The following is a 26,398-nucleotide window of genomic DNA, read 5'->3' on the forward strand; positions in this document are numbered from 1 at the left end:
TCTAAAAATTCAGTTATCTGTACCCTATGTATACAAACTCCTCTAAGGAAAATAACTTATACTGATCAACAGTGGCGTATTTACGATTTTGTTTCTGGGGGGGGCTTTGCCTGAAAATGTGAAAATTCTGCAAGATATTTCGTATACTTTACTATAGTAAATAAGATTTCGGGGGGGCTTAAGCCCGGAAGCCCTCCCACTAAATACGCCATTGCTGATCAAGACAACCGAAAAACCTCTGAGTTATTGGATATACGTGACGCACAAAAAATAAAAATTTAATTTGTGACATGACGTGTTGATATTGACAAGCAATACGTCTACTCACTGGATAAACAAGGAATCAATATCATTAATTTCAGATAATTAAGCTGAAAGAAGATCAAAACAAGTTTTATCCGCATCTCACTCAGGAACGTGGTCTGATAAACGTGAATCCCTTTACCTCAATCAAACCTGGAGGGGAGCACGGAAATATAGAATGTATCTAAATATGTCTAAGAATTAATTATGTAGCAGCACTACTATTTTAAAATACATTACTAGATTAATCTGTATTAGTCAGGTATGTATAAATTTTAGTTTAATTATAATTTCTTTTACGAGTAGTTTAACGTCCCACGATTATGCATCGAAGCTGGAGAGACAGTGATGATGAGATTGATGATAATGGTGGAATGGCGAAAGTACAGGAAACAGGAGACTCTCAAGGAAACTCACGCGCGCCGCTTTTATCCACCAGAAAACTCACGGCGGGAGTTTATTTATTTATTTATTTATTTAACAATCACCAGATACAGCTCAAACGCCATTTTACACTGGATATCTAGCAGCAATAACAATTAAAAGGATTTGGGAAGGTATCGGCCAGGACCTGTTTAGTAGGTACCATCCCGGCATTTGCCTGATAAATCTGAGGAAAACCCTGGACAACCCCAGTCAGGATGGTCGACAGCGGAAATTGAACCCACGGCCTCCCGAATACGAAGCCAACGCTCTACCATTTGAGCTCGAGTTGGGATCGATCCACGGATACCATATCCCAAAGGACTCGACTGCTGAGCCACAGCGACTCAATTGTAAATTTACTTAATCATTAGTCATTCATTTGATGGTCAGGGGCTTTGAGATAATGTTAGAAGCAAATGATGGCAGAGTTGGAAATTAGCTGGGAATTTTGAGTAATCACATGATAATTTTATCTTAATATGTAAACCAAACGCAAATGCAATCTCTATGGATAATATCGAAGAGCCAACATGATAACTACTGAACTTCAAATGAATGAAAAAGAAAACGATACGTGTCCCGTGTGACTTTCTAACACAGTGGTTCCCAATTGGTGTGTCGCAACACATTGGTGTCTCGCACAGTGCCATAGGGTGTGTCACAAATGTTTACAATTTAAAAGTTGTGAAATATTTAATAATAATTTATATTGTTATTAATTTAAAAAAAATCAAACAAGTGTGTAGTGATGCCATGCGTATTAAGTAAAGTGCGCCGTTAGTCAAAAAATGTTGAAAGACACTGCTCTAAAAAAATTGACACTTTCACATTAAACATTCTTTCTCGTTTTCAACGACCTTAAAAAGTTCGTTACTGAATTCTTTGGGCGGTATTCAGAGAGAATTCGTTAATCGGTGGTTAGTTACGTTCTAGTTAGTGTCATACTAGCTGCTTACTAAGTAAAGTGCACTTTATGGTATTCAGAGTCTAATTTGAGTACAACTAAAACGTTGATTTGGGTATGGTTAACTAATATAAACCCAATGTATCGGTTGAGAAAAATAGATGTGGCAACTACGGAAAATTACATGAGCGCATGCGTAGTCTGCAAAAATGAAAATACATGAAATACGAAATTCGAACTGTTGGGTCTCACGCTAAACCGTGAGTAAATGATTAGCCTCTACTCTAGATTAATTAGTCACATGTGATTAACTTCGTCAAATACTACGTCCTAATCAGAGTCTCTGAATACAATTTTGATACCTATTCATTAGTCAATCCCTTAGTATGACGTTAATCAGACGTCAAAAGGACTCTGCATAAGGCCCTTTATGTCTATGTGTCTGTCTGTCTATTATTTGCGATTTTTTTTTTTCAATTTTGATCCCTCCATTCGATAGAGCATCAAAAACTATTTGAGAAAGTGATAGAATTTTTTGCGTCACTTTTACCATTCCCGAGATATTGGCCAAAAAATGTTTGTTCTGGCAATGTTCCTGGAACATTCTCAACTGGTTCTTCTTTCTTTCTTTTTTTTTTCTTTTTAACTGCAAGAAAATTATAAACTCTCCCTTTGCTAAAGATGAAATGACCATATAACACAATTTGATACAAATCATATAAGTATATTTACACACGCTATATTCGTATTATATTTTGCACGCGCCATTACTCTATACCAGCGTTTCCCAACCTTTTTCAACTTGCGGCGCACTACAGGTGTAACTTGAATTCTCACGGCACACCCACATATATATTACTATTATTATTGATAATATAAAATATTGTGGTATTTTTATGTGATTACTGATATCCTTCTTACAAAGAAGAAAGCTCGATCACTGATTTTTCCCCGTGGTAAATCATTATGCTTATTTTTCATTCTAATTTTAAAATAGAAAACAATTGCAATGAAATATAGGACATGGGTTTTTAAAAATCCACTTTCTCTTTCGAAAACTGTATCTAACCTTTAACTAAAAGGGAAGATCACTATATAACGAACAAATAAATAAATATACTTTTAAAACACAAATGTAGGTAATTTGTATGCATGTTTGCTTTGTTGAATTTATTGAACGATATATAAAAATTTCAAGTTACGAAATAGTCTGCAACAATAAAGAAGCAATAATGGTCATGACAATGATAAATACATTTTTCAACATTAAAAATGTACAGAAAAGTAACACAGTATGAAACTTAAAATTGTAGATTTATAGTAGAGGTTCATAGTAATGTGAAATACAAATATACATTTTCCCCTATGTCTTGCAATTTGGTTCCTATAAAATTAATAATTTGTTTCGATCTCCTCACGGCACACCAGCAGCCCGTTCACGGCATACCAGTGTGCCGCGGTACACCGGTTGGGAAACGCTGCTCTATACACTCAACAGTCAAGACAACATGACCACGTGGACAGCAATAAGTCCTTGGTAGGAGATTGGAGACCTGGCGCTCCATATCCAAATACGCAAGTCAGTTAATTCGTGTAAATTTCGCGAAGATGGGGGATGAGTTTCAATTTGAGTGCAATGACATCCCAAAAGTATTCCATTCAGTTAAGACATGGTGAGTTTTGAGGCTACTGCTACAATTCAAATTCATCACTGTCCTCCTGAAACCACTGCAATATAACAAAAGCTTTGCGACAAAAAGCATTGTGCTGCTGAAAGATGCCATTGCCAGTTGGGAACAATGGCAAACAATAACCTACCATTATCTACTATCCATTTCATAAAGATAGGCCCCTGACTTCGCGGTGCTGCCGTGACGTCCAGTCAAAACTTATATTGCATTGTCGTACCTCGTTGGAATTGCTGGAATGTTGTCTTTTTAATACTTAAGACATAAAAATTTTCTTTGTACTATGTAGTGAGAAAAAAATAAAAATTAATGAAAAAGTGCGTATTTTTTCGTACTTTTTTGGTAGATCAATGTTTATAGAGCTATATCCCAGAAAAGAGATCACGTGAAATAATTTCCTGTGTACAATATGTAGATGCATCCATTAACTGTAAGTTGTGAAAAGTTCAATTTTCATCACTTGATATTTTTTGTGTAATTAAAACAAATGTGCGAAGCTCTGATCTCCTTTACCATGGTAGGTAGAGAAACGTACAAAATACTGTTCGAAAATTTGGAAGTCTAGTGTTCCAAATATTTGAAACTATTAACAAAAAAGGGTTTAGTTGGTAGAGTATTTATTTTTTAAAAAAATATGTTTACTTCAACATGTTCTCTGCGTTAAGCGGTGAGCCATGTTGCAACCCAATCTTTAAATTCCCCGCGCTTATATGAAGAAACAGCATACAGTAAATGGAAGTGCGGCAACGCTGTCGTGCAGTGTTGTCGCGTTCAGGAAGCTTGTAGCGCAAAGCCTACTTCATAAGAATGTAACAGGAAAAAGTATTTATTATAACCTTTCACAACATCATAAAAACATTAATGCATGTACACTCATGTCTAAAATTATTGTCGCATGTCTATAAATATGTTATTGTAGGAATATAATTTGATAACGAATTCGCCTGGTATTTCTTATAATGTTAGTATGTGTATAATCGGCAAAGACATGTAGGCTATGTGGAAAATTTCATGTCAAAAGAGCAGTAAATAAGAACAATAAAACGAAACTAAAATTTTCTTATCAATTTAGCAACACTTTGTTTTACTCATGCTAATTTTCGTATTCTTTTCCTATGAAATTTACCACAAATATACATTCCCCGACTCTACATACTATAGTATCAGTATTAAAAGTACCCTGCAAAATCATTATCAAATTATATTCTTACAAGAAGACAGTTATAGATATGCGACAATAATTTTGGACATGAGTGTACACATCTCAATGTAATCGAAATAAAACGTTGAAGTAACACATCCAAAAACTCATCTCTTAATCTATTTACTTCATTCACTTTCGTCATGAATGTTGACTCATCGTTGCTCCTGCTATCTTCCCTAATATTTATAAACAATTGCTCCATTTCTACCTCAAGATCTATCAGTATACACACTCTCCAGCTTACGAACATGTTAAAGGTTAAAAAGAAATGTGCCTTGGCAATCACGTGTTTACCCAAGTTCTGCGATCAATTCCCTTGCCGAATGTACAGTAACACAGAATGGGTCCTTTGTTTTCTTTCAACGAAAGAAAACAATGCAATGAGTAGGTGACGAGGGCTGTATTTGCGTCTAATCACGTCGCACTGATTAAGTCTTTAATACTTCCCTTCGGTTCGTAGGCGTCAAAAACTTACACACGCATTCATATCATATGGGTTCATTGCAATGAGACGGACGAACGGGCATTTATATTTTCGTGAGTATATCTTGTGCTTTTTGATTAAAAAAAAAAGTGGATATTTCTTCACGAGCGGCGGTATTACAAAAAGAAGAGGCAAAATGTTTAGCGATAATGAAATTGCAGAACTGATGAATGACTCTGACTCAGACAGTTATGAGTTAGTAATTAATAGTAAGGACATTGATTATTCTGTGCTCAGTGGCGTATCCGGGAGTGAACAAGATAGTAACTCTGTTTCAAGTAAACCTGAGGCTGCACCGAAAAAAAAACCGCGTCATTCCTATTCAAAGGCAGATTCTAATGTAGCTTGGAGCTCTTAGATCTGAAAACAGATTTTCTGTGAAGTGTAAACTCAATATTACATATCAACTAAGGTTGTATCATATAATAAACTTTGTGCGTGTTTTTGTTTCTGTGCAAGTGTATTTTGTACTGCGTGCAATAAGTGAAGAACTGACAAAAAGCAACAAATTTTCGAGGACCATCACATGCAAATCCAAACAAGATAAGAGTTCGCTTTTCTAATTTTGAACACTTGGTACATTTACTGTATATCCTGTTAATTTCTAAGAAATTGGTTTAAAATCTGTGGAGACATTACATTTTTAAAATATCTCTAAAAAGTGACGGACAGTGCGTAACAAGTTTAAATACCCGTCCGGCTGAGAGTGTATACGCGTCAGGAAAACGTGGCAACGTAGCACTCCGTATAAACTGCGATAGCGAAGGGCGCAAAGCAGAGAAAATCATAATGTCATATTTGTGATTGTTTATCTTTTAAAACAAGTCAAAACAGTTTGGTTGAAAAAGCTACTTTAAGATCTTTCTAAAAGTTTTTTCAGATTGTTAATACACCGCCGCAATTCAGAGATAATGATGTCTCACTTTTTGCTGAATAACAAGAAAATTACTACGTGTTGAGTAATGAAATTTTCAGAACTTGCAGGTAATATATGCATCTACATATCTTGTACAGGAAATTATTTCATGTTAACTCCTTTTCGAGATATAGTCCTACAAACATTGATTTACCAAAAAAAAAAATACGAAAAAATACGCACTTTTTCATTAATTTCTATTTTTTTCTCATTATACAGTACAAAGAAAATTTGTATGTCTTAAGTATTGAAAAGACAACATTCCAACAATTCCAACGAGGTACGACAATGCAGTATAAGTTTTGACTGGACGTCACAGCAGCACCTCGAAGTCAGGGGCCTATCTTTATGAAATGGATAGTAGGCAAGGATATTATAAAATTGAGGATCTTCCCTTACAACAAAATCTTGAAGCCATACGTCAAAGTTTTGCCACCCCTACTCTGCTCACTCCGCCCAATAGGATCGCAATATTTTGAGCCAACAATCATGGTGGAAGCGAAAGTAGCCAATCAGACGATGGCAGAAACGAGAATAGCCAATCAGACATGCCGATGCTCGGTTGTTTTTTGGCTTCATCAATTTAATAGGATGAAGATACATATGGGCAGATCCTCTATTTATAACATCCTTGTATCTAGGAGCTGTCGTTGTCCCCTCCACACGACTACTACATGCATTTAGAACCTTTCCGCCTTAGTCGTTTTTAAGTAGCGTCATACTAAAGGTCTGACTACTACAGGAACCTTATGTTAGTCGAACTCTTTAGTATGGCACTAATCATGAGTCAAAATGACTCTGCATATGGCCTTTTATTTCCAAATGATTTGCTAGTTATAGATATAGCTATATAACTTTTAATGTGACCTTCGCGTCTTCTAAGAACTTGAAGCAAACAACCTTAACCTTTTTCAGTTCAGATAAAAATTTGTTCGTAAATAATTAGCATATTTTTTTTATTTCTATTCCTAAAATACAATTTATCGAACTAGTGTACTTGTTACAGAGATCTTATCTCTGCTTGAGAACAAACAATCGATAATAACAACAGAAAAATCATTATAACTTAGTGAATAATTGTAACTATGTCCAGAAAAGTTGCACTAGTTATGCACTTACACTTTCTCAATATTTTAAACTTACTGGATGTTATTCAGAGTCTTCTTTTATTGTGATTAACCTCATGCTAAGGGTTTGACTAACACATGGTTTAATTGTTAGTCAAGTTCTTAATATGATGCTAATCACACGTACTGACCACTCTGAATAAGGCTCAACCTCTCTTCCTCTGTTCAGATTTTTCTTTTGGTTAAATCTAACCACATTCAATTTGTGATTAGCAAGTGAAATTTAATTTCAGAATTTAAGCATATTTTTTTTCCAGTTCCGTTTTCATAATTGTCAACTTCTAGCCGTTTGTTCTTACCAGTAATTGAGTACCTTTTCCAATTAAAATTCCTTTAAAAACATGAGAAAAAACAAATAAAATATGACTTGCTATTTTGGCAATCCTTCTTAGTTTGGTAGTGCTTCACTCCCAAACCACAATCTGTATCTCTACCTTATTTGGGTCATTCTCACTTTCTAGCACGATCACACGGCAAATTGATATTCTAGAAATTCTACCTTCCTGTGATTAATTTCAAATCGCATTTAATTTGCAAATGAATATTTTGACTATGTGCCCCATTCCATACCAACTTTTGCAACATTTGCGAAGCGTAAAGCCACGCAAAAGTCAATTATAAATGCTATGTCTATTACCACAAACAACACAAATTTAGCGGTGAGTTGACACAAACCGTTACGGAAAGGGACCCTATATGTTAGCCGTAGACTGTTCACTTGCTGGACCAACAGTATTTTTGATGTGTAGCCAGTATTACCGTAAGATTGGGGACTAAAAAAAATTAAAGAGATATGCAATATCATAGAATAATGGACAACTCACTATTCTGTGGTGGGACGTCTCGTCAATGATGTAAGTAAAGCGTAGCGTAAATATTGCAAATGTGAGTTAGGGGAAAAGTGTGTAATTTCCAAATGTTAAGAAAAATATCACAGTATGTTTTAGGTGTACACTAAAACTAAGAAATGTTTTGAATATTTTGTTGTTAAATTATGTTACATATAAATTTAGCTATCACTTCAGAAGCACCCATTTTTAACTAGATTCTGTACGTCCTTTAGTTACTTTTTGAAGCATCTGTGTGCAACACTGTTACATGCTAGCCTCTGTACCAGAACCATAGCGAAGACTGTCAACAGGACTGTCAAGCTTTCATTTGTTTGCATCAGAAGGGGTTTCCTAGAGGAGCTGTTTAATGTGCCTATAATACAATAATAATGTGATATGTATGAATAATGTTTTAATATTTTAGATTCGTTCATCCATAAGCGCGTAACCGGAATTGGTGAGCAACCATTCTATACCAGACAGTTAGTTTGCTGTTTAAAAACAATGCAGGACTTCCACCAATAATAATTCACGACTACTGGCATTCGTTGACTTTCCTATTAAACACGAGACTTTTAAAAAATTTCCAGCAAACCACTATTCAAAACAACAAAATTTAGTGGTAAAACGGATAAATTTGCAAGACTGGCACAGAAGCGAGTCCGGCTGCTTCCTTTAAAATTTATCATACCCAGGTTCTTTTGATATCCACTTCAGGAGTTAGTAATTAACTTTAGTAGTAAAAGAACTGTTTGCAAGAAAAAAAAAAACTAATACAAATCTTGCGTTGTGATGCCCATGGATTACAGCAGCTATGAAAGAAACACTTCATGAATTCAACTAGATTTAAATATGTTAAATGGTGTTGTAAGGCAAATTATAGGAATAGACAATGATGTGTATCAAATGAGGCATTGGATGGCGAAGTGGCGTAACTCAGTTTTGAGACATTTTGAGATATTGAAACTTATATTAGAATTAGAAAAATCAAACAAAACCTGTTCTTTGTGCTGCCGTCTTTTGGCCTATGGCCTGTTCTTATAACTCTGAGATACGCAACTTTGCCATTCAACAGTTTATGGTTTCAAGCACCTGCTATCCAACACCTCAAGCAATGAAAGGAGACATCCTATATGTCTACTTCTTGTAATATATGTTTGCAACTTCGTTAATCTTTCGACATATGCAGCAACAAATGAGTATCTACCGCATAAAATTTAATTTTTAGTCAGTGGAATGTGTATTTGAATTTTGACCGTTTGCATCACGCCAAGAGATGTATCATGATGTTTACATGTAATTGAATTCTAAATAAATCAAAGTGTCTATTGCAGAAATTTGCCACTTTTATTTTCATGTCAATATTTACTGAGGTTTCCAGTGGTTTTAAAATCATTTTAGTGCGTTTTAAGTCATTTAGTAGGAAACGTGCTAGACTTTTGGATATACTAAGCAGTTTACTTTGGTAGGCCCTACGTAGGCTAACGGTCGGCACATGGTTGGAAATTACAAAATAAAGTTGAAAACGATGTTTGCCCAAGGTTAGTTTAAAGTTGTGATGGCCAACCAATATTCTACTCAATTTATTCAATAATTTCTATCTCAGAGTCCCTATCACAGTTTTACTTATATCTTGCAAGGACTACGTTCGTAATTTAATTGCTTGGCAAATGCTCGTCAAAGGGGCCAATTTCAACGTACAGACATTGGCAACTGAGTTGGTTAGCAAATGGTCGGCAAAGCGGCCATTCACAACGTAGGGCAGACGTTGGCAATTAAATTCGTTTGCAAAGTAACCAGTTACAACGAAGGGTCAACTTTGGACTTTTTAGTTGGGTGGCAAATGCTCGGTAAAGTCACCAATTACAACGTACAGTCAACGTTGGCAATTGAGTTGGTTGGCAAATGGTCGGCAGTCACCAATTACAACGTAGAGCCTACGTTGGCAACTGAGTTGGTTAGCAAATAGTCGGTAAAGCGGCCAATTACAACGTAGGGTTAACGTTGGCATCTACGGTTGCCAACGGTTCCCTGCTATTTGGCCGCTATGGTTGTCACCATTAGGTCACTCGCTGTGAATCAGTGACGACGCCAGAGGGGGGGCAAGGGGGGCGATCGCCCCCCTGGTGACTACTTCTGCCCCCCTGACTGCCATCTAGACTGCCCCCCCAGACTCTTACAATCATAAATCATTCTACATATAGTATTTTATATCAGTATCATAACCAATCTCATTGTCAAATTGTAATCTACTTTCCATGCATTTACTATGTGGCAGATTAGTCCTCAAGCTTACTTCTTTGAGCGTCTGGGTATGAACGCATATTTCTGTTTTCTAATTTAGCGCCTTTTGCGGTAAATTTTAGTTACAGTTCTTTCTTATGAATTTTAATTACTGTGCCTAGCGAACAATAGTAGATTTGGTCGACTTCTTTTCTTCTCATTGGATCAACTTCGATTAGAAACAAAAGAAAGGTAAAACCAATTACATAACATGTTTGTATTTATCCAGTTTTGAAGTTTTCAGTTTCATATTTTGTTTTATTTAAAGGTTTTATACTTCTATTTCCTGGAACATTATTCTCGGCTTTCAATATTCGGAGGATGGACTTATAACAGCTTAATTTGCGACTACCAGGGCTTAATTTTTTGAAGGAAGAAAAAGTTGTGTTGTCCCTTCCTCCAAGGATGATAATAATAAATGTATGGAATTAAATCTATTATTTATTTAGCTCCCAATAAAACGTATTTTCAGTGTTGATCTTTAGTAATGGTATGCACTAGTGCTCCCTTACTTATTTTGTTTCAAAGTACTGACATGACGTCTACCATATTGACTAGAAATGTACGTGTAGCTGCTGAAAAATTCGTAGCCCAACCCAGTGCATGTGGAATGGTGAAGTTTTACTTCTACACTTCCCCCGAGAGTCAATATACTACCTTGTACAGTGCTCCAGTTCTGCAGAAGTTGAAAAAATCTGGAGACTTCCTCGTACCACTGTTCGTAACACTACCCTTATCAGATCTAAAGTTCAATCAGATCTAAGTTTAGGAAATAAATACAGGCAATATTTAGACGGAACTAAATCTGGGGAATAAGGATGATCTAGACATTGAAATCCTAGATTATGCAATGCTAATTGTGTTCGCAGGGGTTCGATGGACAGGTGTATTCTCCTGAAGGAACAGAATTCCTTTCTTTTCATTTTCCGCGGTGTTGAACTTTGAATTTTTCTTTCAGTTTTGTGAGTAATGTAGAGATTCTGAATTAAATATCTGGCCGTTGCGGAGGTAGTCTGAGTACGACTAGAGATGCGCACAAGGCGAGTCGCGACAGGATTTTCCTGACAAAATTCGAGTCGAGACATGGTTCTTCCAATAGAAAAATATACATTTTTCGAGTCGAGACATCACTTTTACAGCACATTTTCGAGACGAGACAGCCATAAATCTTGTCTCGTGCGCATCCCTGTACGACTCTATACTTATCCCAGAAGAATGTTGCAAACAGTTTTTCAACCTACTTCTGTGTCTTGAACTTCTTGCGAGGGAGAAATGAGTGCTACTACTCCATTGACTGTTGTTTATTTTCAGGATCATAGTGGAACAACCATATTTCGTTCATGGTTACTATTCGTGAGCGAGATGATCAGTATTACATTCAAATTGGAAGAAGACTTCTCTTAATGCCGTCACTCTTTTATATTCCTGACAATTTTTTGGGAACCCATTGTCAAGAACTTGCACATACCCAAGCCATTCTGAATTATACTACAGACGCGTTCCAAAGAAATGCCCACAATCTCTGACACAAGTTTTACTAAGACGGTAAAAACTGAGGAAGGGGGTTGCAGCCAGATCTCAGACTATAAGTATATCGTGAGTTTACTATACACTTCAAAAAGTGTATAAATAATAGCTTAAATTCTTTTTCAGTCAAAAACTAGGGTAGCGTAGGAACCCCGGCCCCAGGTTATATCTACCACTGGCTGAAATGCTGCAATTTTCAAGAATAATGTCACAAATTGCATGCATGATTTCGGGAACAGTCACTGGATGTGAAGTCATCCTGGATGTAAAGCATAATTTGAGAAACCGCAACGTTTGAACTAAGCCATCACTTCTTCACCACTGTATATAAAACATGTTTTTCAAAACTACAGTTTCATCTTTCTATCTAGTACCTACACTCCTTCTGGGTTGGATTACGAGATTTTCAGCAGCTCTTCGTAGCATATAGTACCAGACGAATTTGTTACTTGTAGCAAACGCGAAAGTAATTCAATTTAGGTTTCAAAAGTTGCATTGAAAAATATTTCATGTGCAGACGTTACTTATTTGTTAGTTACAAATTTTACTTGAAATAAGTTTATCATATAGGCCTAATATAAATACAACGAAATACACAATGTAAGTAAGTCAAACATAATAAATGTCATTTTTGGTGTGGAAAATAGCCGCCCCCCCGAAAATGTATCTGCCCCTCCTTTGCCCCCCTAGGAACTTACAGCTGGCGTCGTCACTGCTGTGAATTACGAAACTTCAATCGTCTTGACTTAGCATTGATTTTTAGTCATGTCGTTCACCACTTATAGTATTTCCCTTCCTTCTTTTTTACTCTTGATACTGTCCTATAACCCGTTTATTTTCCTATTTTTAATTACTTCACTATTCTCTTTCCCTGCTTTTCCTACCATTTCAACATTACACTAGAGAACAAAATTAAACTTTGTATTTTTTTCCCTGTCCATTGTGGGTGGGTTCCTGTCACCACGGCATGGCGCGTCCTCAGGTTGCGGATCGAGGAGAAGGCCTCTAGATATAGAGGTTAGCTGCGAATACACTGAATAAGCAGTCGCGGACAGACGACTAGGAGTGGTCCTCCAGCTTGGGGGTTTGGGTAAGGCTAACACCCTCATCCTGTAAAAAAAGGTACTTGTTCAGAAACATTCACAAAAGCCTCGGACAAGGACTGATAACTTGGCACGACATCAGCAAAAGAAAATGGACATGAGATTTGGAACATGGAATATTAGAAGTCTTTATAGGGCAGGCGCGTTAAAATCTGTGACGAGTGAGTTAGAGAAATACAGGATGGACTTAGGAAGTTAGGAAGTTCAGGAAGTTCAGGAAGTTAGTTCAGGAAGTTAGGTGGGAAGGAAATGGATCTGAGAATTCCGGAAATTTTACGTTCTTTTACGGGGAAGGAAATAAAAATCACCAGTTAGGAACAGGGTTTTTCGTTCACAAACGAACGAATACTACCAGCAATTAAACGGGTTGAATTTGTTACTGACAGACTTTCTTTTATTACTCTTAAGGGACGGTGGTGTGATATTATTGTTTTAAATGTACATGCTCCAACTGAAGATAAGGGTGACGATATAAAAGATAGTTTTTACGAAGTAGTGGAACGGATATTTGACCAACTCCCGCGATACCATATGAAAATTCTATTAGGGGATTTCAATGCGAAGATAGGACGAGAGGATATTTTCAAACCGATTATAGGGAACGAAAGTTTGCATAAGGAAAGTAATGACAACGGTGTTAGACTCGTGAACTTTGCAACATCCAAAAACCTAATCGTGAAGAGTACAAAATTCCCACATCGCGACGTTCATAAATACACTTGGACATCACCAGACGGAAAAACACATAATCAAATTGATCACGTTTTAGTAGATAGTAGAAGACAATCTAGCATAATTGACGTCCGGTCGTTTAGAGGGGCTGATTGTGACACTGATCACTACCTGGTAGCAGCGATAATACGGGAGAGATTATCGTTGAATAAAGGTAATACTCAATGTCCGAAAACGGAGAGATTTAATTTAAAGAAATTAGAAGAGAGCCAGGTAAGATAGGAATACCAGATTGAAGTTTCGAATAGATTCTCGGTTTTAGAAGACTCGGAGTGCACTAGTGTTGAGGATACTTGGATTGAAATTAGAGATAGCATTAAAAGTTCAGCAATAGAAAAATTGGGACACGCGGAAATACGTAGGAACAAACCATGGTTCGACCAAGAATGCATTAAACTAGCAGAGAAGAGAAAACAGGCAAAATTACGGTGGCTACAAAATCCGAATGAAATAACTACGCAAAATTTCGCAGATATCAGGCGGGAAACTTCCAAAACTTTTAGAACAAAGAAACGGGATTTTTTGAAAGCTAAAATTAAGGAACTTGAAGATAATAGTAAAAATAAAAATATTCGGGACATGTATAAGGGGATCAGCGAATTTAAGAAAGGCTATCAACCTCGTGCTTATATATTAAAGAAATCTGACGGAACAGTTCTCACTGATACGGATAGCCTCTTAAATGGATGGAAAGATTTCTTTGACGATTTGCTGAACACGCAGCCAAAAACTAATGTGCGTGGAGAAAAGGAGATACACACCGCAGAACCGTATATTCCAGAACCCAATCGAATAGAAGTGGAAGCCGCTATAAAGAAATTAAAGAAACACAAATCTCCGGGTGTAGATGAAATTCCGGCTGAGTTAATTTTAGCTGGAGGCGAAAAATTGTGGAACAAGATACACAAACTCATTCTCCTTATCTGGAACAAGGAAGAATTGCCACAAGAGTGGAAAGAGTCAATCATTGTTCCAATTCACAAGAAAGGCGACAAAACTGACTGTAATAATTATCGAGGCATTTCTCTTCTGTCAACATCCTACAAAATCCTTTCAAACATTCTGTTAGCAAGATTGACCCCATACGCAGATGAAATTATTGGAGATTATCAGTGCGGATTTAGACGAAATCGATCAACTATCGACCAAATATTTACCATTCGCCAAATACTCGAAAAGAAGTGGGAATACAATACCCCGGTACATCAACTATTTATTGATTTTAGAAAGGCTTACGACTCGGTTAGGAGAGAAACATTATACAACGTTCTTAGAGAACTTGGAATACCGAGAAAGCTAATTAGATTAATTAAGATATGTTTAAGTGAATCCCAAAGTAAAGTCCGGGTAGGAAAATTTTTGTCCACGAGCTTCCACGTCGAAAATGGCCTGAAACAAGGAGATGCATTGTCGCCATTATTATTTAACTTTGTGCTGGAATACGCCATAAGGAAAATCAAAGATAGCAACCAGGGCCTAGAGTTGAACGGCATTCACCAGGTTATGGCATATGCTGATGATGTAAATTTAATAGGGGATGATAGGAGAACAGTAGAAATAAATGCAGAGATCTTATTAAACGCTTGCAGGGACATGGGTTTAGAAGTAAATGCAGAGAAAACTAAATACATGGAAGTGCGTCGGGACCGTAATACGGAAAATTGTGGAGGCGTTAAAATATTAAATAATACTTTTGATAAAGTGGATACTTTCAAATATTTAGGATCAATATTAACAGACGAAAATCATATTCACGAAGAAATTAAATGTCGACTAAAAGCAGGGAATTCGTGTTACTATTCGGTTCAAAATCTCTTGTCGTCGCGAATTCTGTCGAGGAATTTGAAGCTTAAAATATATAAAACGATAATCATGCCTGTTGTTCTGTATGGTTGCGAAACATGGTCGCTTACTCTGAGGGAAGAACATAGACTGAAAGTATTTGAGAACAGGATCCTGAGAAGAATATTCGGACCCAAGAGGAACGAGAATGGGGAATGGCGGAAGCTTCATAACGAGGAACTACATAGTTTATACGGTTTACCCAACATTGTTAGGGTCGTCAAGTCTAGGAGGCTTAGGTGGGCAGGTCATGTAGCTAGAATGGAAGAAAGTAGAAACGCTTTCAAAGTCTTGACTGGTAGATCCATAGGAAAACGACCATTAGGAAGACCTAGGCGCAGATGGGAGGATAATATTAAGATGGATCTCGCAGAGATAGGAATACAAAGTAGAAACTGGATCCAATTAGCTAAGGATAGAAGTCAGTTCAGAGCTTTTGTGAACGCGGTACTGAACCTCCGGGTTCCATAGGCCATAGAGTTAGTTAGTTAGTTAGTTATTTTTTCCCTGGACGAAAGTACCTAACTTGTATGGATTTTGATCTCCTAAATCTGAATCTGAAGTCTGTTTCTATCAGGTCTAGTTTTTCAGAAAGAGTGAAACAAAGTTACGAAGTATTTGTTGAAACGGTGGGAAAAGCAGGGAAAGAGAATAGTCAAGTAGTTAAAAATAGGAAAATAAATTTAATGTCAGTGTTTATCCATTTCGTAGAATATTCGCATTATAGTACTAGTAAAATAAAATAAACCAGATGAGAATGCTCCAAGAGAGTTGCCAGAACGAACTTAAAAAGAATGGAGGAATGGAGCGCGAAATATAACTATGATTGTTCCTAAATGTAAATCTTTCTTTCCATACCTTTTTCTGTTTCTCGGAAAAAATTGCAAAGTATCATCTCTCTATGATTTACAGTTCTCAAGATATTGCTCCTTAGATCTCCTGAAATTCGAACTTTTTGGGCTAATATGTGGAGAACGGTGGCCAGTTGGCCAGTAGCTAGTTGGTCAGTGGCCACCGGTTACTATTTTGTACCAAAATATTCATCACCCTCTTAGGTATTGAACAGCACCAATATGATGTTCCTGTGACTTACGGTTCCCGAGATATGACTCCTTAAAACTTCCGATATCGGAACTATTTTTTGGCCAATATCACGGAAACGGCAATCATAGAGAGATGATATTGGTGTTAATACCTACAAGAATGGTAAACATTATGGTACCGAGATTGGTGGCTACTGGCCCAACCAGTGGCCAGTTGAACAGTGGCCACCGGTTATTATTTGGTACCAAAATATTTACCATCCCCTTAGGTATTGATCAACACCAATATGATCTCTCTATGACTTACGATTTCCGAGATATTGTTCCTTAAATCTCTGGTAATCGGCCATTTTTTGGCCAATATTTCGGGAACAGTAAAAGCGACGCGGAAAATGTAATCACTTTCTCAGATAGTCTTTGGTGCTCTATCGAATGCAGTGATCAAAATTGAAGAAATCGCAAATAACAGACACAGAGACAAACAGAAAATTCAGTAACGAAATTTTTAAGTTCTCTGAAAAGATAAATATTTCGAAGAAAAACGTGAGTTTTCATTGTGCACTGAAAATTAACTATGTGCAACTACACTGTGTTTCTACTGTTCCACGTTCAGTCTTACCCTGAAATACTGTATAATATTCATTGACACACAATAGACACTCTTACAATGTCTTCATTTTAGGTTTGGGAGTGTGGGGTAACGTGACGCGCACAATACTCCAACAGTAGTCTGCGATCATTGTTTCTCTCTAGTTACCTTTGTATCTTTGCTCAAAGATGTGAATTGTCTGGTAAAATATTTCACCATGCTCGTCCAAAACTTCTCCTAGGTTAACATATAAAATCAAGATGGTTATGAAGGAAATGTACTTTAAGCGACATGTTACACCCCATCACTTAGTAGTTTAACAGAAGTTCCTCCACTATTTGTTCATAGTTGTAACTGTTGTAGTTGAAAAGAAAATTACTACACTGTTTTGAAAGAAAGCCATGCCCTCTTCTCAACGCCAGCCAATCTATTCGAATTCCTGATCGTAATGTACGTATTGTATTTGAGGCCCAATGAACACCCTGTCTTTCAATTTGGCATTATATAGCTTTTCACACTTTCCCCTCAAATACTGAAACCCTGAACCCTCTGGGTCCAATTCTTTCACGAACATCTTCATTAGTCCTAGCTTGATGTGGTGAGGTGGCAAGTACATTTTCTTGGGATCCACAAGTGGTTCTCGTAGCACACTTTTTCACCTGGAATTAGAGTACGTTTGTTTTACTTTGGCACACTTTCCGCCAGTGCAATTGATTGGCTTTTAAAGTATTTTCTGCTAGCACTCACGTGAACGTTTTAATTCAATATGTATCTTATTGGCTTTGTCATGTAGGTGACGTTAGTTGTCAGCCAGCACATCAAATGAGGTCATTGCTATTTGGCGGGTATTTGAGGTGCTTAGTTGCCACACATTAATAAGTGCGTACACAGTAATTTGTGAGTGGTGTGGCGTTTTACTGTTTCCTAGCGTATTGTAATTCGCAACTTAAGCGGCAACAACGCATTGCAGACAGACCCATCCTTTAGACGGGAAGCGTGCCAAGTTAAAACAAACGTACTGTAGAGAGGCACGAGATGGCTACTTTCTTTGAATGTAGTGCCTATTCCTGGTCCTACTGTCCCATTCGCATAAAAAACTACAGCATTTGGTGTACTTTTGCAGGAAACATAACAACAGACCGATCACTTTCAGATCGCCACAAACATGCCACACATGTTTCAAATATCGTATTTTTTTTCAACAGATTCCTCAGATTTTCGTATGATTCTTTCATGGCAACGGCGTAACCAATAGGAATGGGAGGGTGAAAATTCCCGTTATGGAGAATCACACATTTCAAACTTAATTTTGAGGCGTCAATACATAACCGCTACTGATCAATGTTGTAAGGAACTCGCAATGCTTTCATTAATCCTTCCACGTCTGTACAATACACTACATTACCACACCTATTAAAAAAATGATAAAAGGTGACTTTCTCTGTTTTGGTATGCGGTAACTTTACCGTCCTTTTTAAGTAAATTCCAGGCTCGAATCGTGAAGCAAGGAGCTCTGATTGCGATTTTGACAAACTCAGGTCTCTCACTAGATCGTTAAGTCTCTCTGGGAGAAGAAATGTGGTTCATCGAACAACGTATAATTGGGATCATCTATCATCTTACAATTATCATCACTATCACTTTCACTGACACTATCTCACACTATTGTTTTTGGTGGCGGGAGTGGGGGTGGAAATTCATCACTATGTGGAATTGGTTGTTTAGCAGAAGTCAGTGGAGAGCTTTTGTGAACGCGGCATTGAACCTCCGGGTTCCATAGGATATAGAAAAAATGAAATGAAATCTTTGAGTTTTACGTCCCACGCTTATGCCAGTTAGGCTAAAGGAGACGGTGATGATGAGTAATGAATGAAATTGTGGAATGAAGAAAGTGGGAGGAAACGGGAGAACCCCGATAAAACCCACGCACACGATGATTGTCCACCACAAAGTTCACTTGGTGGGGGCTGGGATCGAACCCGGGACCCCAAGCACCAGAGGTGAACGCTCTACCACTGAGCCACCGCGGCCCCCATACCATAGGCCATAGAGTTAGTTAGTTAGTTATGTCCGGGTACTCCACAAAGTTACTTCCTTTAGTTATTCTTCGAGCATAAACAGAAGTAACAACCTTATGTGTGGTCACGTGGTTTACGCCACACTATAGGCACAGCAAAGGGCATTGATTTGTGGGTACCACGTAACCATCCCCTCAGATTTGCAGCACACGACTTGCAACACACACTTCGAGCCCATGATTTACCTTCATCAACTTTTGACGTGAAGTACAATTCATAAGCCTTCTTTATCAGCGGTGTAATTGCGGTGCTATTTTTGGTCGCAGTGATCCTTCCACGCACATAACAAAATCGGTTTGGGTCTTTGAGCACTTTCTCGGCATGCTTTATGTTGATAAATTGCTTAGCATAGAAGAAATAAAAGGCCACACGCTTCCCACATATTGCAATGCAATGATCACGTGTCTTAAGCCGGCAACTATGTTTGATGTTCTAATGTTCCTGTACACTAACTCGACTTATGGCAACCTGATAAAACCAATACAAACGCACATAGACAAGATCGTATAGAACTAGCCACCAGTTTGGCGCAGCTCTTTTTCTACAGTTATTTGCTTCGCAATGTTGCCGAATGCATCTTCGTTCGGTTCCCGATAACGATGCGAATATTTCGCGTCACGAAGTAGAACTTACAGTCTCGCTCAAAAGACGCAAACTACTGGTAACAATTACAAACACATGTAAGATATTTTTGTTAACTACAATTATTATAAACACAAGATAAAAGAACATATATTACTGTTACAGTAAATGACTTGACAATCAAAGTTTCGAGATTGTTTAGTTTTTTTTTTTCATTTTTGCTCCATTTTCTCCCCCAAAATTATGAATTTCCTCAAATTGAAATCTGATACGGAGAAACTACACGCATTTTCGGATTCAGCAGGAAAAAGCGTTTCAGAGACACATTAGCTTACAGGAAAGAAAAACTGTGTTGTGCAGTGCTATCTTCCCGTTCTGTCGAAGTAATTTTCTCATTTCACCCCTATATCCACCTTTTGAAAGCCTCTAGATCAGTCATTTCCAAGTGGCCGTGCTATGATGCAGGATCAAAGAAACAATAGTGCGAAACACTAGAGCAAAGAAGGGAGCGGATCAGGTAGGAAAATGTATTAAGCAAGTCTTGGCAGTGTACAAGTTGTCATGAACCCGCGAATAATTTGCCTGCAAATCATCGACTGCGCTATCGAAGTTATTGTTTGCACGTCAGCATTGTCTGTTATCAAGACAGGTTAGCTGCCAGCTCCTTCCACTCTTCATGTGGGTTATTGGGGAGCCACAAAGTGTGACGTCAAAAAGACATTCTGTTGGAGACAACTGGTTGGAGCAAAGCTAGTTTTTACTCGACTTAAGCGTTCGCTTTTCCGGATAATCCTCCGAGATGCTTGAACCATCTTTAACCGTAACCAAAATTGACATAGAGATTCGAAAGTATGCGGTAAGTGTCGTAAGGGGTCGCATGTTCCGATCGGACATAGCATTGAGGAATAATCACCGAAAATGGGATACCCATAGACTAATATTGGAAAAGAATTTGGCCCGCGAATTCTCATTGTAAACAATGGAAAGTAGAATTTTCAGTATTGGTAATAGGGCGAAGCCCTTTTCCTTTTGTTCTGCAAACACAATTTGTCAAAGCCGTTATACTTTTCGCGGATTATGTTAAACTCAACTATTTCCATGTGCTTGTTCACGCAAACAATTGATGCACTACTAAATTCTATGAATAATCAATAAAAGTCGATCACTTCGCTTCAAATTTTGTTATTGCATATCTAGTTTAATTCTTATTCCTTTTGTGTATTTTCCATTAAGCCGACTCGAACAGTATACAGAAACGAGTGTCCACACCAAGGATCATATAAAATAGAGGATCTGCCCTTACAACAAAATCTTGAAGCCATACGTCACAGTTTCACCACCCCTACTGTGCCCACTCCGCCCAATAAGATCGCAATGTTTTGAGCCAACAGTCATGGCGGAAACGAAAGTAGCCAATCAGACGATGGAAGATACGAGAGTAGCCAATCAGACATGCCGATGCTCGGTTGTTGTTTGCCTTCATCGATTTAATAGGCTGAAGATACGTATGGGCAGATCCTCTATTTATAACATCCTTGGTCCACACAATATAATTTATTCAACATAGTGAGTTTTTGTTGTCAATTGTTTGATTAATATGACATCATATCATTAATCCTGTATCATGTAACATATTTTGTTTACTATTGTCCATTCATACTACTTCTTATAAACTAACTCAGACATTGTTATTTTTTGTTTCAAATGCTTCTGAATGTATATTTCAAAACATAAAACCAATATTGAAATTGTACATCCAATTATAAATATGAAAAATGAACCTTCTAGTTTTCTTAATGATATTGAAGCATTTTTAGTACTTGAACCTTGGTTAACTTGCCGAAAGCCAGCTAATAATGTAACATTGTACAGAGTTTCGTCATACCAATGCTGCACAAGTCCTGCTTGAACCAATTGTCTTATATACATATTTATTCGTGGGATATACGGGGATCCTTTCGGAAACATGCAACCTACAATGTAAGTTGCAGCACATTCATTTGCGATATGAAATCTCAAATCTTCCTTGTATTTAACACGATTATATTCAAGCAAACGTTGACTTTGCAGTGTGGCCGAGTCTCTATTGTTAATTACCCTTTCTAAGGATTGATGAAAATTCTTTTCAAACTCATATTTCTCATACACTCTTGTAACTAACTCATCTGTTGGATCGAAATAAAGAGATCGTAGAGCCTCGTGACCGAACAAATGAATCCCTGAATCCAAGAGTTGCTGAAGTGTGTTTATGTCTGATAAATGTGGTGGAACAGTTAAATAGCTAAAAATGGTGGCTTTATACACATTTGATATCACTAAATAACAAAGTAGCCACACTCCTACAAGGAAAGAAAGAACATTCGTGAATCGAAGATTTGGAACAGAATTACCTATAACAAACGATACAGAAATTAATAGAAATTTAACGCTATCTTCGCCAGTAAGACTCGAATTTCGATTAGTTATCCACATAGCGATGCTAGATATTATCACCGCAATTACGATAATGCACCAAATGTATTTAGGAAATGGTAAATGTAGATACTCCCATGGAGGAATTTTTGCTGCTTTTGGAACTGCCCAGCAAATACGATCATCAAAGTATTGTTCTGAGAAATCTACTACTTCGATTCTTTCCACCGTGTAAAACAAGTCTGCTACGGCAATATCTACCTGTCTATACACAAGGTCCCCCATAAGGCCTACCCATGTTCCATTGTCCAATTGGTAACCCCACAACATTCCATCTGCAGGTGCTTTAGGCACTATTTGTAAATTCATTTGATCAGAAATAACAGACAGTATATTGGCCTCAATACCACGAAAATCATCAGAAGATTCACGAATCACAAAAGGTGGTTGAGGAAATGTTGATACTATGAAGTCTATACCTTGGAGATTAGCAGTGTAATCAACAAACACATTTCCCAATTTTAAGTCCTGTTCACTAATTTCGATTAAGAGCAAAATTACATTAAGAGCACCAAATTGATGACTTCTATGGAAGAACTGTTGAATTAATGTTACGTCGTTGTTTTGGGTAACTATGACTAACTTTCCTCTCATCAACACTATTCTGAGATCTTCTAACAAGGCAATAATTAATGGAAGACGATGAGTGAATATAATAGCACCATTCACGGATTCTTTATAGGTATTTCTCCATATTTTCAAATCGTTTAGATTTACTGACAACATAGCCACATTGAAAGCTGAAGATAATTTTCGGAAGTAGCTTACATAATTAGCGGTGCTATTGTCTGAGCAGAATAAAAGGGCATATTTGTTATGAAAATAGTTAACGGATAAAGATATTAAAATGGAAGATATACCATGTTCGTAATTATCTTCACTAACAACTTTTAAAAATTTTGTCTGGTATGTATCACCTGGAAGCAGCATAATTGTTAATAAGAGTACTTCATACATAAATGTCATTGCAGGAAGTTTAATATAAGTCAATCGTAATTGCATATTCGATTATATAGTGTACTAAAGATGTACAAGTGAAGTTTACTGAAGTTGATTGAAATGCAGACATTTGCTGTTATTCTGGTCAATCTGAAAGAAAACAAAACAACAATTATAATGAGTGCTATTGAATTAGAATACTTACATTTTATTACTCTACTCTAAGTGCGCTAGTTAATCAATAAGGCATGACCTATCAATCAACTGCGATCCCTAGTGGGTGAGATGCATTTCTGGTTCTATCTTCATTCTAAAGCAACTCAGGGGTTCGCCTAGCCTTTGTAAAACGAGAACCTGAAGAAACGTGAGGAGGTAATGGAGACCGAAGCATAATTCCGCATACTGCAGTACGTGCCAAACTGTCCAGATAGCCTACAGCCTTACTTCCACTTCGCCCATTATGAACTATCTCAGTATTTTTCGAATGGGGACGCGACACTCATCGCCTTTGTTTTTCTTTACCTCATTCACTTTAAGGTTCATCAGACCAGAGTACGTACTAGGTTTATCTCTCTTGTACAAGACTAATCATAATTAGTTTAGCTCTGCTGGTTATAGGCTTTCTTTGTGGCTGATAATGTTATGTAGATTTTATTAATTAGAGATTATAGTCTTACCAATTTATACAACCTCATTGCATTATAATTTATCTTCTACTTTGAGTACCAGGAACTTTTGTTACCGATGACCTCAAGACTTTCTATGTTGCTAATACTCCATCTTGCCCACAGGGTTTTTAGCAGGGGAAGACATTTCTAATGTTACGTTTTTTTTATATTTTTTTTAATATAAAAATTTTGAAATCTAAGGGTCAGCTCGGAATAAGAAAAGGGAAAAGACGTAGAAACTAGTCGCTCAGGTGCTGATTTGCAAGCATTGTACTGTACAGTCATGAAAGGAAAAAAATTATCTCTATCACGTCACACGAGAGAAGGAAAATTTCCCCAATACTATTCATATGATTTAACTGTGGGAAGTCCTGCTGCTTTCACGTACGGTCTACAACTAGACGGCTCTGCCAAACAAACTCAGTATTTACTGAACGGCAATCTTGGTTTCCACAGTAATTTTAATGTTTTCAGATAGAAAGGGGAAACAGTTGTTGAATATTTTTGACGAAAACATGAAAACGAGCAAAGTAATTCATATACAATAGTTTACAAGTGTTGTCTTATTAGTTGCTACAATAATTTACGTATGGAAACAATTACGTTCTATCCTAGCAGTACCCATCTCCTTCATCTCCAGCAGTGCCCATCTTTTGGCGCAATTCCATAAATCAACTATTCTTCTCTCCCCCCACCCAAAAAAATACATAGGAGACTACTTCATTTGGTAACATTTACCTTCTTTTTTAAATAAAATCAATCTATGTTCATTTACGCCCCCTCCCCACTATTTTCTCCTTTCGATTAAAAATGAATGTGTTTTCTTAGTTTAACATTTCACTATTATGTACCGATGCTAAGTGGAACGGTGATTAAGGTAATGAATGAAATGGTGAAATGAAGAGAGTAGGAAGAAACGAGAAAGAACCAAGAAAACGAACATACCCACAACAAAGCCCATTTGATGCGAGCTTGAATCGAACTAGTAATTCCACGCATTACTTTATCATTGAGCCACTGCAGCCCCAAAAGAGAATGCTTTAGTTGCTATGACAACTATTTTAAAATTGTTATTCGTGCTAATTTCTCCTTCACAATCAGTTTTGTTAATGGAATCATTATGGTACAATTGAAGTTCGATTGCCAAATCACCTCCTCAAAAAGTCTTTGGGAGCATCCAATGCTCTAAAACTCACCTATGGGCACTCCTGTTCTACATAACTTCGTTGTATCAATGCCAAAGGTATGAACAGTGAGTTTGGAAATACAATCAGGCTTTCTTCCAGAAAGTTTTGTACGCAGAAAAAAATCAAAATGTAAGGGAGATGCACTTGGATATTATTCGAAAAAGAGCATCCCCAGCATAAGAGTGACATATAATTACAATTTAATGTACATTAGTTCCTTGTAAGACGGCGGTTGACCATTTCCGGAGGTTGGCCCCTCCAGAAGTGTGAAATTAAGTAGAACCTATAAATATGGCCTGAAGGCTAAAAGAAACGAACAATAAGTTGATGACTGCGAAAGAAACTTTGTAATTAGAAAGAAATGGTCACTTGTAGGATGTGGTCCGCCAATAACTTTCATGGTATAGCCTAGAGCCGAACCAATGACCTTGGAACTAGAGGTGAGGACTCTGTCATTAGGCACTATACACATATTAGGACAGGTATAGACTCTTCCCCGATCCGATGTCAGGACGATAACTTCGTAATTGACGCTAGTGATATGCACGAGATGAGATTTCAGGCTGTCTTGTCTCGAAAGGTATCGTGAAAATAGGGTTTCATTTCGAAGTGTTAGATACATCAGTTCCTGTTGGACGATTTCTATCTTGTCTCGTTTAGGGGGCTATTCTGTGCCAGTCTTCGCAAAATTTTGCGGACTGCAACGCAAAATCAGCAACAATTAATACTGATTATGATAAACTAAAACACATACAGGATTTTGTGTTAACAGGTTGACTGCCAAGGTGATTTGAGGGTACTGGTCCCAGGAGGCCATACTATTTGTTCTTACCTTGGCTCGATTATGGATAGTTATATCACATTTTTGTCGCGATATTTTATTTCTCCCGAAAATGTACCAATGGGAGCCGAGCACCATATGTGATGCTCATGGTCTCTCACAGTAATTTATGACAATGAGCATCATATATGATGATCAAGAACCTGGATAGGTTAGTAATTTGTGATATCCAACATGAGCATCATCTATGGTGCTCATGGCCCCACAGAGAAATACGGTGAGCACCACATATGATGCTCATGGCAGTCAACAAGTTGATACAAACCCGTGTGGAATGAGGCCCCTAGTCTCATGGGCACTCTAATTTTTGTGCATAATAAAATACATATACCAAGGCATCAAGAAATGGTAATAATAGAGTGTGAACACGATATTAATCTAAATATTTAAAAAAGGAAAAAAACTTTTCTTTTGAAGTTGAAACGTGTTCTGTTTAAAGCAAATAATGGTAGTATAAAGATATGAAATGTTTACACGTAGAACGAAAAAAAGTATGAACGTTTTCATCTCTCCTTTACTTCCGTCAGATGCGAGCGACTTTACTAAGTAACCAGCAGGGCCGGATTTCCCAATAGGCCCGGTAGGCCCGGGCCTATGGGCGCAAGCTCTCAGGGGGCGCACGGCTGAGAG

General features: G+C 37.3%; 1 protein-coding gene across 4 annotated transcripts in view; it reads right to left on the reverse strand.

Moving 5' to 3' along the window:
- LOC145693940 (glutamate receptor ionotropic, delta-2-like) overlaps positions 1 to 26,398 on the reverse strand; it is a 68,285-nt gene that overhangs the window by 26,158 nt on the left and 15,729 nt on the right. For 3 of the 4 annotated variants that reach the window (XM_081770098.1, XM_081770095.1, XM_081770097.1), the window contains one exon: positions 20,839 to 23,222. The exons of the other annotated variant lie outside the window; for it this stretch is intronic. In XM_081770098.1, coding sequence (XP_081626224.1) covers positions 21,321 to 23,135 — 1,815 coding nt within the window. In that variant the 5' untranslated portion in view covers positions 23,136 to 23,222 and the 3' untranslated portion in view covers positions 20,839 to 21,320. Of the gene's footprint in view, positions 1 to 20,838; positions 23,223 to 26,398 lie in introns of those variants that run through there. 4 annotated transcript variants of the gene reach the window in all.

The sequence above is a fragment of the Thermobia domestica genome, chromosome 9 (genome assembly GCF_964235325.1).
Source record: "Thermobia domestica chromosome 9, izTheDome1.hap1.1, whole genome shotgun sequence".
Lineage (NCBI taxonomy): Eukaryota > Metazoa > Arthropoda > Insecta > Zygentoma > Lepismatidae > Thermobia > Thermobia domestica.